A 15,827-nucleotide genomic window follows, 5' to 3' on the forward strand; every position below is an offset into this window, starting at 1 on the left:
CCCGATGGACTATAGCCCTTCAGGTTCCTCCGTCCATGAAATTCTCCAGGCAAGAATACTGGAGTGGGTAGCCGTTCCCTTCTCCAGGGGATTTTCCCGACCCAGGGATCAAACCCAATTCTCCTGCATTGCAGGCAGATTCTTTATCATCTGAGCCACCAGAGAAGCATAAGTAAAATCTGAAGGCTTAAAAGAGCCTATATGAGCAATTACATTTATATGAATAAGCAGGCCATGTTTATTGAAACCAGACTTATTTGGAACAAATCAGCCTTGATTTGGCTGAATTTAATAAAAATGAGGATAATCTAGAGAGAAAAACTTTGTTTCAATAGTATACCTTTGTGGATATTGAAGTTTTGTATTTACTGAGGCTTTGCTATGTCCAAGACGACTCCTTGTTGCTCTGTTAGGCTATTATAAAATTTAATTAAATTAGTAGAAGAATATTCTAAGCTTGTTTCTGAAGCCAATCACAATAATCTACCTTCGGATGAAGATCATATGCCCTGTGAGATACAACTAAGAGATTATGGACGCTGGAAAAGGCATCCTTTAAAGGACTGTCTTCAAACTAAATAAAAGGACCCATATCAGGTACTCTTAACTAGTACCTGTGCAATAATACTGAAGGGAACTGACTCTTGAATTCATATTTCCCACTTGAGAAAGGCCTGTGCTTTGGACTGTCTATAGAAAAGACTGTTGACCCCAAATAACACCCATATTAAGAAGAGAAGAAGACAACAACAGTGGAAGACAGCTGATTTTAAAATCTGGACCAGGCCTGTAAGAACCATCCAACTAATTCAACTGCTCTGTCTACCAAATGTTTGTCTTCCTATTAAAATGGAAAGTTATTGGTTTACTTTTAACCATGCTTTTGACCCCAATATTCAGGATTAAAAAAGAAAATTCTCTAGTGAAGCTGTCACGGACTATAACTATTCATGACACATATCACTGCTTATTTTAAGTGCACTGCTTAAAGCACGTGTACAATGCTTGTGTGACAATTGGGGATAAATGATAAAATGTATAGCCTACAAGGCATTTCCCCATTCACATATCTCTGAGCTGGTTCATGACATCTGATTAGTTTTGCCCCCAACATGGACAACTAGGCAAATATGTAAACAAAGAGGTCTAGCACTGAGGGAAATAAATGGACCCAGAGCAGGTAACCGAGTCACTCTGGCAACATTGGAAAAATACATTGATGGCCAGTGTCATTTATGGAAAGATTTGCAATCAAAAGGGGAAAATGATGGAAGAAATTTTTGCATATTGAAGTATGGGAAATCATTCTGGCTTATACATGATTGTTTTGAACTTTAGGCTAACCAAAACATCCTGTTTGTGAACTATTAAACATGCATTTACAACTGCTTTAGCCATTAAAAATTACATTAAAAAATCGGAATAGAATAACTGTGGTTCAGACATCCAAAGTGGAACTAGATTGTCAGTGTGGATATGGGTTCAGACATATTTCTATATTGCTGAAAACTTGAGTTCTCTAAACTTTATCAGACTTGAGGACACCATCAGCCATTTTTAAAACAGTATCTACTAGCAGCTGCCAATTGCAACCTTATGGTCTTGAGGTCTTCTTGTAACTATGAAATCTTTATCCTACTGTAAAAACAATAGTTTTTGAACTGTGGTGCTGGAGAAGACTCTTGAGAGTCCTTTGGACAGCAAAGAGATCAAACCTGTCAACCCTAAGGGAAATCAACCCTGAATATTCATTGGAAGCACTGATGCTGAAGCTGAAGCTTCGATACTTTGGTGACCTGATGCAAAGAGGCGACTCATTGGAAAAGACCCTGATGCTGGCAAAGATTGAGGGCAGGAGGAGAAGAGGGTGACAGAGGACAAGATAGTTGAATGGCATCACTGACTCAGTGGACATGAGTTTGAGCAAACTCAGGGAGACAGTCCTTCATGGACAGAGAGGCCTGACGTGCAGTCCATGCAGTTGCAAAAAGTCGGACAGGACTGAGTAACTGAACAACAACAAAAGCAGTAACAAATGAGACGACTCAACCTACAGACTCCCAGCAAAGACTCCTCGGTTACTGAATATGTGTAAACAGGAAACACTCCAAAACTTACATTTCCTGGTTGCCATCAAAAAACAGGAAGGCTTCTTTGAAAAAGACTACAAAGGTGTGTTTTAACCATTATCTTCATTGCAGTATGTCTAATAACTTTCAAATGGTTGTCCAGGTACTAGAGCAAAGCAATCAAAGAGATACAATATTTTCTTAATACAAAATATTGATGTTAATCTTGGAACTCAAGATTATTTCCAACTCTGCGTCCATTCCCCAAATTAGGCAGGACTATGCCCCACTTCAGCAGGACGTAACCAGAGCAGTTGTCATCCCATTCCCTAAAGAGCTGAGGAAAATTGAAATAGAACAGAAACCAAGTTCCTCTGCCAAGTTTATGATTAACCTCTCAATCTAGAACTTTCTTCCCTCTCTTGTTCTGCATCTGTTCCTCCTCAAGATTGAGGAATGCCAAAGAAAAGGTGGGACTTGAAACCATCTACAAGACCCTGTATCCTTGTCTTTGGAAGTAAAATTCTGACTCAGGAGTTAATAATTGGGAAATGTGAAAATGTAGAAACAAAGAATAGCTGTTGGGTTGGGGAACTGGTAACAATTTAGGCTGTAATTCTGCCCCATAGCAGAATTACCAAACTCCCAGCTCCCTGAAAGATCTACATGAAGGTCTGACACACATTCCTCATTTGTTTTACAGGAAGCAGATCCCCCTCCCCCACTTAGATGAAAACTGCTGACCACAAGGACATAGACCCTACACTGTTTGAAACTGGAAGGTTGATGATGCTTCAAACTCCACCTTGACACCAGCCAATCCAAGACTTGTCCATGAGTTGATCGTGCTCCTTGAACACTATAAACTCCTCACCGCTCCCTCCAGGGTGGGCCAAACAGTCTTGAGGGCACTAGCGCACTGTGGCCCCCTTTGCCTGGCAAAGCAATAAAAGCTCCTCTTTTCTACTTCACCCAAAACTCTGTCCCTGCATTTCTATTTGGCAGCAGTGAACAGAAGCTGAGTTTGGCAACACCCTAATTCATCATGATCTGAGGATGAAGGCTACAACACACACAGGGTTCCACACCCTTGTGTTTATTTTATGCCTCATTAGATTGTCAGCTTCATGATGTCAAGAATATTTGGGAGTGTTTGTCAGTTTTTTCCCCAACACCTGGCACCTGTGGCATCTCAGTGACTATTTGGCAAACAGGGTGACCAACCATTCCAGTCCATCCAGAGAGAGTGCCCACCTCACTTTTTTTTTTTTTTTTCATTTATTTTTATTTGTTGGAGGCTGATTACTTTACAATATTGTAGTGTTTTTTGCCATACACTGACACGAATCAGCCATGGATTTACATGCGTTCCCCATCCTGAACCCCGCTCCCACCTCCTTCCCCATCCCCTCCCTCTGGGTCTTCCCAGTGCACCAGCCCTGAGAACTTGTCTCATGCATCCAACCTGGGCTGGTGATCTGTTTCACCCTTGATAGTATACTTGTTTCAATGCTGTTCTCTCAGAACATCCCACCCTCGCCTTCTCCCACAGAGTCCCAAAGTCTGTTCTGTACATCTGTGTCTCTTTTTCTGTTTTGCATATTGGGTTATCGCTACCATCTTTTTAAATTCACTTTGGAGGCTCAGTGCCTAGGGCCCCCCAAATGGCTCAGCTCTTTGAAAGAAAAATAAAATTTAGGGTCATACATTTCCTTATGTATTCTTTTCTCACATTAGAAAAAAAATTTAGGGCCCACGAAAATCTTAAATTTTGCCTTAAACATTATTATTAATGTTTAAGGGATTTATGAAACAGTGGACTCCTTTCAAGACTTGCTTTAACCCTGTGTTGGGTGGGACCAGGTGTGGGGAGGAGGCCCAGAGATGCTGGATGGCTTGCGGAGGTCACACTGCAGGTAAAGGAGGGTCAGGTTGGGGACCCAGAAGCCCGGTCCAGAAGTCGGCTCCACTCCACCCCCACCCCTCCCTGTTAAACTGAGTGGAAGGAGGGGGCGCAGCGGGCTGCTGGGGTGCGGGGCTGACTAACCCGTAACCCGGGGTGAGTGGGCGGCTGCGACTGCTGGAAGCAGAGCGAGCGAGGCAGGGCCAGACGTGTCCCGCGGTGCGCGTGCGTCTGAGCGTCGCGTGGGTGTCCCCGCGGGGCCTAAAGGCCTTGGCATCATGGACTGTTGCCGCGGGTCCCAGCCCCGCAAAAGGGACGAGCCCGCAGGCGGGCGGGGCGGGGCGGGGCGGGGCCTGCAGTGAGGTCACCGGCGACTGGCGGCTCTGCCTCGGGGGCGGCGACGCGGCGTGGTCACTGCGGGGCGCACGGAGGGACGGCCGTGCTATCAGACCCGAGTTGCAGGGGCTGGAGAGCGGCCGCAGGTGAGTCCAGGCTTAACGGGGCCTCGGTGTGGTGAATGAAGGTCATGGTTGAGGTCATCCCCCAACTTGGGACCGCAGTCGCGGGGGTGGGGCTCCCCGGGAGGGGGCGGGGAAGAGCTGACGCTGCAGGCCCGGCCTTACTCAGACTTTCGATACCCCGAGGGGGACGCCTGGAAAATGGGTCATGGAAGACGGGTTTGTTGTTCTCTGGAAGGGGAGAGTCTGATTTAGCCCCCTTTAGCGCAGAGGCGGGGCTGGACTGTACCCGCGCAGGGAGGGAAGTCACGCAGGGAGGGAAGTCGTAGTCGGATTCGCCCAGAGCCTGTCTGGAGAGGGGGCATCTCCGCTCCAAACAGCGGATCCGGCTGGGAAGTTCTTGTCCTGCCCAAGGGCCCCCCTGCAGACTGGACAGAGCTGCAGCCCACCAATGCCGCGAGCCCCTCAGTGGCTGAGGGCTTCGGAGGTCTCCCAGGAGAAGGGCCCCCAGCTGGGCCCTGAAAGTGGGGGTCCATGCAAAGACACGCCAGGGGCAAAGGGGAGGGAGTAGTGAGGAGAGACCCACTCCTCAGGGCCCAAGGGCACCTTTGTACTCAGGGCTATGGGTGGGAGAGGGCTGGGTGCCAAGTTCCCTAGCATCCCTGCCTCATCCCCAGGGAGGGTGTGGGTTCTGGTCTAGCATTCAAGCTTTCCCCTCCAGTCTTCGCTTGGCACCCCACCCTAACTGTGGCACTGCCGCCTCTGGTGTGCACAGGTCTTGCCCTTTTACAGGCACTTGTGTCTCTCGTTGGAGTGTCCCCCGTGCTTCCTTCTCATCTCATTCATGTCTCCTCCTCCAGGAAGCCTTCCAGGCTGAGCTGGGTGGCCCCTCTGCCCAAGCCCCCTGGGGGTCCCTCAGGCCCTGCTATGACCTCCGCTCCTTGTTCCCCTCTGTGCAGGAATACAGCGCCTCCAGTTGACCAGGAGCTCCGGGAGGGCAGGGGGTTGTCCCACCTGCTCTGTGTCCTGCCCCAGCCCTGGCCTGAGTTGAATCAAGGACCAACTGCTCTCCACATCCCTGCTCCCACTCTGCCTCTGGCCCCCGGCCATGACGCCCCTGCTCACCCTGTTCCTGGTGGCCCTGGTGGGCCTCCCTGTGGGTAAGATGGACAGAGAACGGAGGGAAGGACAGACCTACCTTTGGGGTCATCCAGGCTGAGTTGGGGGGATGGTGGCAGAAATCGCAGTGACCACCTCTCCTTCCAGCTCTTCTCGGGGAAGGTGATGGGCCCTGGGGGCTGATGGGCTGGACGAGGGGCTTCGCCCTGTCCTCTGACCCCCTGTCCCTGCGGCCCCTCTCCGGCCCCAGCCCAGGCTCTGGACTGCCATGTGTGCGCCTACAATGGGGAGAACTGCTTCAACCCCATGCGCTGCCCGGCCATGGTCTCCTACTGCATGACGACGCGCACTTGTGAGTTCCTGGGATGCTCCCCCAGCCCTCTCTGGGGAGCACCAGGGCGGGGCAGGGAGTAGTGTGGGGGAGGCTGAGGAGGGAGGCTCCTACCTGCTCCCGGATCCTTTCTGGGAGCCCCAGGCGGAGGGGAACCTGGCCTAATGGCCCTGCATGCTCGGGTTGGCCCCTCTCAGGGTCCTGGCCTACCTTCCCTCCCTCTGCAGACTACACCCCGACCAGGATGAAGGTGAGCAAGTCCTGTGTGCCCAGTTGCTTTGAGACCGTGTACGACGGCTACTCCAAGCACGCGTCCACTACTTCCTGCTGCCAGTATGACCTCTGTAACGGCGCTGGCCTCGCCACCCTCTCGACCCTGGCCCTGGCCCTTATACTCTTGGCCACCCTCTGGGGTCTGCTCTAAAACCAGAGAGGGCAAAGCATAGCCCCACCCTCTCCCCCGACACCCCCCACCCTCCCTCTGCCCTCCCCGACCCCCCAGCCACACCCAGGACTGTCTGCAAGAGGACTGTTGACCTCCCCCAGCCATCCTGGGGTCTGCTTCCCAGTTTGTAATCTGGTTTCCTAAAGGCTGATGGTTTCCTAAAGGCTGACTACACCTCCCAAGGCTTCTGGCTTTGACGAGGCAGATAAGCCTCTCCTCATCCAAGGACTGGGACGAGGGCACAGCGTGCTGTTGGCCCAGGAACACTGATTTGAAGGGGCCCTTTGGCCCCTCTGCCTTGTAGGTATGCTGGAGGGGGAGGGGCGATCGGGACCCGGGGGTGGGGGCCGGATCCAGGAAGCAGGTTCTCCGGGGCTCCAGGAGGGCTGCCTGGGGCGGAGAGGGCTGGAGGGCGGAGGGAAGCAGGCCTGGGCCCCTGGGCTGTGCCCTCGTTCCAGGCAGCCCTGGCAAGGGAGGGACTAGCTCGGCCTGAAGAGGCCCCCGAGGGCCCTCCCGATCCGGCGCCGGGCCCCTGCTCAGGACGTGGGTCCGGACAGATCAGGCTATATTTGGTGGAGCTTGAGAGCTGATCCCTGGGCTATTTTTGGGCCAGGAGGGAAGGGTGCTGAGCCGCAGCCACCCGAAGCCTGGTCTGCAGCCCTAAGCAGGCCTGGCGGAGGGCTCCCTTTCACGGAGTGAACTCTTGCCGGGTGCCCGAAAGGATTCGCCCAACCCCGTCGAACACGAGGGGGCAGGAGGGCGGGCGGGAGACGCCCTCTCGGGGACGCTCGGGGCCGCACCGGGCGAGGGCGGACTGGGCCGGCGGGAGGGGCGGGGAAGGCGGGCTTCGGGGGAAGGGGAGGCCAGGACGGGAGGAGGGATCACAGCAGAAGGGTCGGAGGCCGCGCTCCCTCCGCGCTCAGCGGACGTTCCCTCGCCCCTGGCCGCGGGCGATCGCACCATGGTCCCGACTGAAGGGGGGCGTGGCGCGCCGGCCTCGGTCCGAAAGGCCGAGGGGTTTCGCGGCCCCTCGACTCTGACCCCGCCCGCGGGGAGGGCGAGAGCGCTGCACCGGCTGGAGCGCTCCTGCCTCATCCCTGGGAGCGGCTCTCAGCTGCCTCCAAATCACGCTGGGTCTCGAGATCCCCAGGGACCCAGAAAGAGAGAGTCGCTCAGTCGTGTACGACTCCTTGAGACTCCTCAGACGGTAGCCCCCAGGCTCCTCTCTCCTTGGGATTCTCCAGACAAGAATACTGGAGTGGGTTGCCCTGTCCTCCAGTGGATCCTCCTGATCCAGGGATGGAACCTGGGTCTCCCGCGTTGCAGGCAGACTCTTTACCTTTTGAGCCACTAGGAAAGCCCAGGGACCCAAGAAAGCTTATCATTTAAAGGGTACCCACCCCAGGTGAGCCCCACACCTCCAGGTTGCGGAAGGCCGGGTCTGTCCGCGGAGGGGAGCCTTCCAGCCAGCGCAGCCCGCGTGTGCCGGATGGTGGCAGACGGCCCCATGGGGGTTGTCCCTGGAACTCAGAAGTCCTTGGCCGCTAAGCGTGGCCCCTGTCAGGGGGACCTGTGCTGGAGATCCTTTCCTCAGAGCTTCCCTCTGAGACCCCCCAGACATCAGAGACCTGGACGCTTTGGGGAAGCCGGCGCAAGAAGTCCTTAGATGGGGCTGGGTCGGACTTGGCAGAGGGCCTCGAAGCAGAAGGAGCGGCAGGTGGAGTGTTCAGCCCAGGGAGCGACCGGGTACCCCGCCAGTCTGTGTGAGCCCCTCCCTGGAGGAGGCTGGGAGGAAGCCTGACCACTCTACCCCCAGCTCCTCTTCCCAAAGACCCCCAGGAGTGGGCCACCTCAGGGAGGAGACCAAACCCCCCGATGCACGTGCAGGCTGATAGCGGGGGGCAGCCGCGGACAGACTGCTCTGTTGACTCAGCAGGAGAGGCCTGGGAAGCTGGGTCACCGACCGCTTGTGCAAGCGCTTTGTCCCGGGTCTAGTGGCTCCTCGGCTAGACCGGGTCCTCCCTCCCCCCGCCCGGTTCCAGCGAGGATGGAGTGGAGCCCGGCCTGGCCCCATGTGGGCTCTGAGCCGGGATCCAGTGGCAGCTGAGAGTGTTGTGTTGCGGGGGGCGGCGCGTCTTACTCCTGCATCCATCTGTCCACGCTGATCTGGGCCCATGCCAACGCCCATGGCACTGCCCCAGCGCTGGGGACCAGTCTGCCTACACCACCGCCGCAGACGGTTCCGCCTGGCCTGGCTGGGGGAGAAGCCCAGCGTAGAGCCCCGGAAAGGTGTTCCGCTCCTGCCCAGGCCCGGCCCCCTGGTGGGAAGCGTGTGGCTCTGCAAAGGCAGGAGCACCAGCGGGGCCCTTGGAAATCAAACGGGTAAACTTGCCTGGACTGACTGTCTAGAAGGTTAGTAACTAACAGCTGCCAGTTCCCCTGCAGTCGTGGCTCTAAGCGCTCCAGCACAGCCCTGCACCTGGGTGCCGTCACCTGCCCCTTTCACAGACGGGGAGACTGAGACAGAGATGAAGTGGCTGCCCAAGGCGGGCTGGACTTCTTGCCCCCCTCCACCGCACCCCCGCCCCACCTCCACCGCGGCCCCGCCCCACCCCCGTCCCCACAGCACCCCACCGCACGCCCGCCCCACCCCTACCGCACCCCGCCGCACCCCCATCCCCACAGCACTCGGCCCCACCCCCACCGCGACCCCGCCCCACCCCCATCTCCACCGCACCCCGCCCCACCCCCACCGCGGCCCCGCCCCACCATGCAGTAGCTTCTTCCATCAGCTGGGAGAGAAGGGAAAGCTGGGAAGGTGGGTTTATAAGTTTAAGAGGACTTTAGCATGTAAAGTAATTATACCAGCTTCAGGTCAGGAAAGCTTAGAAGGAGAACATTGGAACTAGGTGTGAGAAGCCATAAATGCCACAGTCAAGGGGTTCAGCCCTGTGTGTGGGCGCTGGACCGGGGTGGAAAGCAAAGAGGAAGGCAGAGGGGCGCCCAGCACGGCAGGCTTGTCTGGCCCAGACCCCTTCCCCACCTGTGTCAGGGCCGTGGGGCCCCCAAAGAAACGAGAGCCTCGCGGGGCGGGCGGTGCCCGAGCTCATCCTTGCAGCTCTTGGCGGCATCTCAAGTCTGGAAGCAGCCTGCGCGACCCAGTAGCGGCTGCCTGAGCAGGTGACGGCCCTCCGTGGACCGCCCTCCCTGGGCTCCTGCGCCATCCATCCATCTGGAGTCCGGCTGAGAAGCCGGTGCCAGAGCTCTGACGCAGAAAGCGGACCGGGCCTGGCGCCATCACGTAACGAGGGCGTGGGTGCCCCATTGTGGCCCTGTGGCTGGTGCCCGGATGTGGACGACATTGCAGAGGGGAGGTCGGACAGCTGCTTCTCCTCCTCCCTCTGTAGCGTGTGATTTGTGGTGATGTACTTCTTCACGATTCTAGCCTCTGAGAAAGGTGGAAAGAAACTGAAAGGCCTCTTTCCTTTTCATCCCAGCGCCCCCACCCACCCGCCGGCCCAGTTTGCTGGGTCCTGTCGCTCAGGCTGACCTGGAGCTGCTTGTTCATGTCTCCAAGCCCCAGTTGTTCTGTGGTTAAAATGAGGTTGATAGCGCCCACCACACTGGGGCCTGGTGAGAGTGAGGAAGGTTGTGGCTGTAAGTGTGCGCCCCGGGCCGGGCACACTGGAGGCCCCAGGGGGATGAATGGACAGACAGATGTACGGATGGTGCCCTTTCCCTTCAGTCCACTTGCTGAGGTCCAGGCACTTCCCAGGCCCAAGTCCCAAGCCCTGCAGCTATGGGGCAGGGAATCGCCTTCAGGCTATGGCCCCCGACTGTGTACACCGGAGCAGTCCTTTGTACCTCCTCAAATCAGTGAATAAATGGATGAATACGTGTACCTGCTTTCTTTCAGTCCTCACCAGCCACCCAGCTGCACTCAACCCCGGTGGTCTGGTTTGGCTGGTCCTGCTGGCTCTGTCCGTCCTAGACTCCCGCCTACCCTGGTTCTCCCAGTCTTGGCCCTGGAGCCAGCCCTGGCCCAAGGCAGATGATGACCCAGGGGAGGGGAGCCAAGCAGGAGAGGCAGGAGGACCCCCATGGCTCACTGGGACCAGCCCTGGTTCTGGTTCCCTGGGAGCGAGACCGACCTACCAGCTCACCCAGCTGGCCCCTGGGAAAGGCTGACGGGCCTGGAGAGGAGGCAGGACCCCAGGAACCCACCCATCACCCAGCTTTCTACTCCTGACGCCAGCTCTTCCTCTGCTGGGGGACATGGCCTGAGACCGACCAGCCCAGAGGAGCCCACCAGGTAGAGGGATGGACAAAAGCCGCTCTCAGGCTGCCAGCGTGGACACACAAGGGCCCCTGGGCCAGCAGGATGGGCCCCTGCAGACGGCCACCTCTGCTGCCCCCACAGCATGTCGCCCGTTTTGGTAGAATGGCTTGCCTGGCACGTCACTCCCAGGAGGTCTGGCTCCTGTTCTCAGGAGTGCTCTTCCGGGCTGGCACCCATCACGGGGCCCCTCTTAAGAGCAACAGCCTTTCTGCTCCTGGCCACCCCACCCCGCCCCAGCACTGGGCAAATACCCACAGGCCAGAGCAAACAGTCAAGATCATGACCATCCCAGGGAGGCAGGCCTCTCAAGCCACCGCTTCTGGAGGGAGGCCCACTTGACAGATGGGAAAGCTGAGGACTGTGCTCTGTGGCTCTCTGGAGGACAACTGGTCCATCTACTCACTGCAGGCTGGCATGCTGGTGAAGCTTCCGCTTTTGAGGCTTTTAGATTCATTTGCACGTTTAGGGACAGGAGTGGACTCACAGGCTTTGATGTAGGAGATAGGTGGGCTCCAGGTTAGACATTCACAACTGGCCTCCTGTTTGCATCTCCGGAGGCAACAGACAGGTGGGCTCCAGTTGAGGCGTTTACAGTCAGCCTCCTGTTTGCCCTCCGAAAGGAAAGTAACAACAGAAACAGGGTAAGTAGTCAGTGTTTGTCTCTTGTGAATGTGTTAGGGCAATAGTCACGGCAAGGACAGAGAGGTACAAAATCCTGTTTGAGTAAAGGCTGAAGGGATCTCTGCTTCCCCCTCTTGGAATAAGGGAGACACTACATACGCACAGAAAGGCTCCTTGTGGGTCAAAAGTCAAGGGGTAACTCCAGACCATAATGAGTCTTGCTCCTCCCAGAAGCCTTCACTTCGAGATCCATCTTGGCTGACAGGTGTGTGCGCATCCCAGGGGAGGGTCCCAGGGTAAGTCAGGTGTGGAGAAAGAAACCAGATAACTAGCCTGAAGGAAGAGAAAGACCCATAAGAACTGATCAATAGAAATGACTTAACAGCCTCTTTAGAGGGCTCCTCCCCACCAGGGGGGTTGCCCACACCCTTTCTCTCTGGGTGTGCCTCTCTGCCTGGCTTCTATCTCCGCTAAACAGACCATTTCTCTATGTGTCTTCCTACTTGTTGCTGTCTCTAATAATAAACTGTGTACCTGCATTTACAGTTTTTGCCCACATGATAAATGCATTTTTCACAAGGGGCAAAGATCCAGGGAGAAACAGCTTCTAGCCTCTAACCCTTGCTGGTTTGGTGGCTAGAATCCCTGGTTTTCATTCAGGCTCCTCGGGTTCAATTCCTGGGCAGGGAATTAAGATCTTGCTTCATGCCACTGCTCAACTGCTGCCTCGCTGAGATCAAATGGTGCCGAAACCCCCGGGGGTGGTGGGGAGGGGGGTGCAACCTGGGAATTAAGGTAAAGTTGCAGGTCTCACCCACATTGCTGGCTGGAGACTTCTGACTTTTGCTTTCTGTCTCTCCCCCATGGGAACTGGCTTGCACTCACATTCTGCTTTGTTCCCTTCCCAAGACCTGCAAGGCTTCATCAGCTCGGTGAAGGAGCCCAGGCTCTCTTCTCTTTCCTCTCTCCCGCTTTCTCTCACTTTGCCTAGACTACAACCCCCAGCACCCCCCATGCCCAAGGGCTGTGTCTTCATCAACGTTGGGAGTAATGCACTGGGAGCTGGAGCTCGGCACCTGCACCTGCCCCTGCCTCCAACAACTGCACTCTGCTACCTGATGTGCCTTATTTCCTAGGGTAGAAAAATTACCTCCCCTAGAGGGGGAGGATTCCAGAAACATTCCCTCCCTGCCTTCCAGCAGCTCCCCCCCCCACCCCCCCACCCCCCCACCCCACTGTGTTGCTCACCGGCCTGCTCCCAGTTCTTTACTTTTTCTCTTACCTACTCTAACTTGGGAAACAAGATTTACCTTAGACTCCACACAAGCGAGGTGACAGACTTGGGGTTCTTCTGCTTAATCTCCCATCTATCTTACTCTGTGTCCAGAAATCCTCTGTGGAAATGCTTCCATCTCTCAGCCCTCAGATCCTGACCCCAGTGGCATTTCCCACTGCGGCCCCCTCCATCCCTCCAGGAGTTCCCCTTCATGCCAGGCCTTGGCAGCCGTGCACTGTAACAGACAGCCTGTCAGCTTGGCCACTTTAGTGCAGACTGCGGTGCTACAACAGACCTGTCTCAAGGAGAGCCCTGGCAACACGCTGGCAATAGTTTAAAAGCCCTTCTCTGGCCATGCCGGGTTGGACGCCCTGCGCAGGGTGTCAAAGCGGGGCCAGAGACGTCTGGCCATGATTCAATGGATTCATGACTCAAAACCCCATCAGACAATAAGATCGAGCGGAATTCAGGGGATACTCCAGTCCTCCTAAATGGATGGTACGCTGGTATGCTGGGTTACCTTTCTACAAGCTCTATGTTCTTGGTCGAAGGCTATTCAATGTGGGTGGATCCCTTTCTAAGCCAGAAGAAACACAGATGTGCTAAGAAAGGAAAAAATTAAGTCTTACTGTAGCAGTGCCTGGCCTTTATTTAAGTTGGGGATTAAAAATGAACCTGAAAATGGGTCTCTTATCTTTATTGCCATAGGATGGGAAAATGGACTGAGGGTCGCTTATGTCTAGGACTTTGTCCTATAATCAAAAGCCTGAGGAATCAGAAAAATTCTCCTAACATTCTAAAAAATTCCCTTTTAATTTCTCCTATCTCTTGGGCGGGGGTGGTAGAAACAAGCTTCCCCCACCCCTGTGTTCCCCCACACCTGTAAGTTCCCTTACTCCTTCAGATTCTTCTGACAGGACAAAGGCCTCACCTTCCCAGAGAGACAGTCTCTGCTGGGACAAGATTTTATCAGTCAACCTGCCCCTGTTGTCAGAGTCAATTTGAACACTCTCTGATTTAAATTTAATTACGAGACCATGATCACAAAAGGAAAAAAGAATGTGGCCACAATATTCTTTAGACTCTGGAGAAAATGGGCTGAAACAAAATTTCTTTTGAAATTGCAAAATCAGTTCTTTTTGCATATGCAATTAAAAACAACTGGCTTGTTAAAAGCTTGTTCCCTGATAGCTCAGTTGGTAAAGAATCCATCTGCAATGCGGGAGGCCCCAGTTCAATCCCTGGGTCGGGAAGATCCGCTGGAGAAGGGATAGGCCTATCCCACTCCAGTATTCTTGGGCTTCCCTGGTGGCTCAGCTGGTAAAGAATCTGCCTGCAATGAGGGAGACCTGGGCTGGGAAGATCCCCTAGATAAGCAAAAGGCTATCCACTCCAGTATTCTGGCCTGGAAAATTCCATGGACTGTATAGTCCATGGGGTCACAGAGCAACACACAATTGAGCAACATTCACAAAGCTTGTTAAAAAATATATACCTAAAGAAAACTTGAGGTTAACTCTTATGTCCTTGAGATACACAGCCCACCTTGCCTGAAACTTTAGCTTTGAGGTAATTTTTAATAGAATTTCAAGCCAAAGGGAAAAAAGGGGGCTAAGAGACATTTTAAATCTCAATCAGAAACTATGACATCCCTGTCTGTTCAGGTATGTATGTGTGTCTCAATATGTGTTTTTGTCTTTAGATAATATTGCTGAGGTTAATTTGTGAATGAACTCTATTCAATTGGTTTAAAGAAAAGTAAGCACTTACAAGTGAAACTTGTAATTCTAAGTACAAATGCACTTAATTCTAAGAAAAATTAAGCTAAATAAATTTCAGGTTCATGTAAACTGGGAAGTATTTAGTATTAAATTAACAGCTGGTATTAATGTTTATTGATCTAATATAGACAGGCCTCAGAGTCATTAACATTAAGCATAATATTTTCATTGTGGCTATGTTTAATATAAGTTAAATAAAATTTTGTCATATCTGTTACAAGTTTGTCAGCAAGGAAAGTAACTCAAGTGAAAATTTTTTTAAGGAAAGAATGCAAATGAGATTGGAGTTTTTAGATAAACTCTGTTAAGAATAATTATTCTTTAGGAATGTCTAAAACAGTCTGTCCAGATTTTGGTAACCTGAATTTTTAGGGTTGTCCTAAACTAAGAGATGAAAAAGTTTATGGACTAGCTAGGTCATTTTCTAAATAAAATAAGATTCTGAAACACTGATTACTGAAAACTAATTTCCTCTTACAGAAAAACTAAAAACATTTTGGACTATTAATGAAGAATGGTTGGTGCCATCCTGAGATGTTTTCTATAAGAAAGCAAAGGCTTTTAGAAATTATAACTGGTATTTATGCTCTCCAATCTATGGAATGCTAAGATAAAGATCAGTTCTTGGTTCCTTAAAGAGAGGAGGATGTGTGTTTTTGGTAAACAGGGTATGAGGAACAAAATTGCATTTTATTAAGGAAAAAGAAAGTAGGTCTGGCTCACAGGTGACTGTTTCTGAGTGGGAAAAGTGATTGGATACACACAAAAAAAGGTTTTTGGAAAGTGGAACCTGATAAAAGAGCTTTGTACCTGATACAGGCTTTCTTAAGATGTTGAACTGCCTTTGAAATCTTTCATTGTTATTTTCGCTAAGTGAGTAACTCCTCATACAGTAAATATTGTATGGTAGGTGTTGCTAATACAGATGTTCTAACAATTAAATGGAATTCATAAAGATCTGACATGTCCTGGTAGAATGTTACTAGTCATAGTTCTCGTTACTCTTAAAATGTTATTTGTCACAGCAGCAACCAGGTTGCTTTGCCTATTGAATTGCAACAAGATTTTAAACGTGCTTCTTAAGCTTGTCATCACAGAGAGCTATGGTTTCATTCAGAGGCCTGTGCAAAAATATTACCTCTTCAAGATTTGTTTAAAAAGGGAGGGGGCTTTCTAAGATTAAATTAAAATTAACTAGGTAAATAAATTTTGTTATTAACAGAATTTAACATATTTAATATAAGTTATAAATATATTTAATATAATATATATTATTTATTATATTGTTTTCTATATTGCCTGTTTCAAAAAGTGTTGTTTCTTACATTACCAAGTGTGTGACTGAGCCACTGATAAAATGATGGGCTACAGTTCCATATGCGATCAATGATTGTAATATTGTGACTCCACAATATTACAGAAGCAACAAGAGGGACTATTTCCCTGGACCAAGAGGCCAGTAAGTCAGGTGTGGTCCAGAGACTT

The 15,827-nt window shown here is 52.2% G+C and overlaps 1 protein-coding gene across 2 annotated transcripts; it reads left to right on the forward strand.

Moving 5' to 3' along the window:
• Positions 1-4,148: 4,148 nt before the first annotated feature.
• LOC122679190 (ly-6/neurotoxin-like protein 1) lies at positions 4,149-10,226 on the forward strand. Of its 2 annotated transcripts, none has more exons than XM_043879517.1 (4): positions 4,149-4,454; positions 5,390-5,590; positions 5,800-5,901; positions 6,108-10,226. In XM_043879517.1, exons 2-4 carry the CDS (start codon positions 5,539-5,541, stop codon positions 6,302-6,304), a joined length of 351 nt encoding a protein of 116 aa, XP_043735452.1. In that variant the 5' UTR covers positions 4,149-4,454; positions 5,390-5,538; the 3' UTR covers positions 6,305-10,226. The 2 variants fall into 2 exon arrangements, with proteins under 2 accessions (XP_043735452.1, XP_043735453.1); XM_043879518.1 differs by lacking the exon at positions 4,149-4,454 and adding an exon at positions 4,544-4,649.
• The last annotated feature ends 5,601 nt before the right edge of the window (positions 10,227-15,827 follow it).

Source organism: Cervus elaphus, chromosome 21 (assembly GCF_910594005.1).
Source record: "Cervus elaphus chromosome 21, mCerEla1.1, whole genome shotgun sequence".
Lineage (NCBI taxonomy): Eukaryota > Metazoa > Chordata > Mammalia > Artiodactyla > Cervidae > Cervus > Cervus elaphus.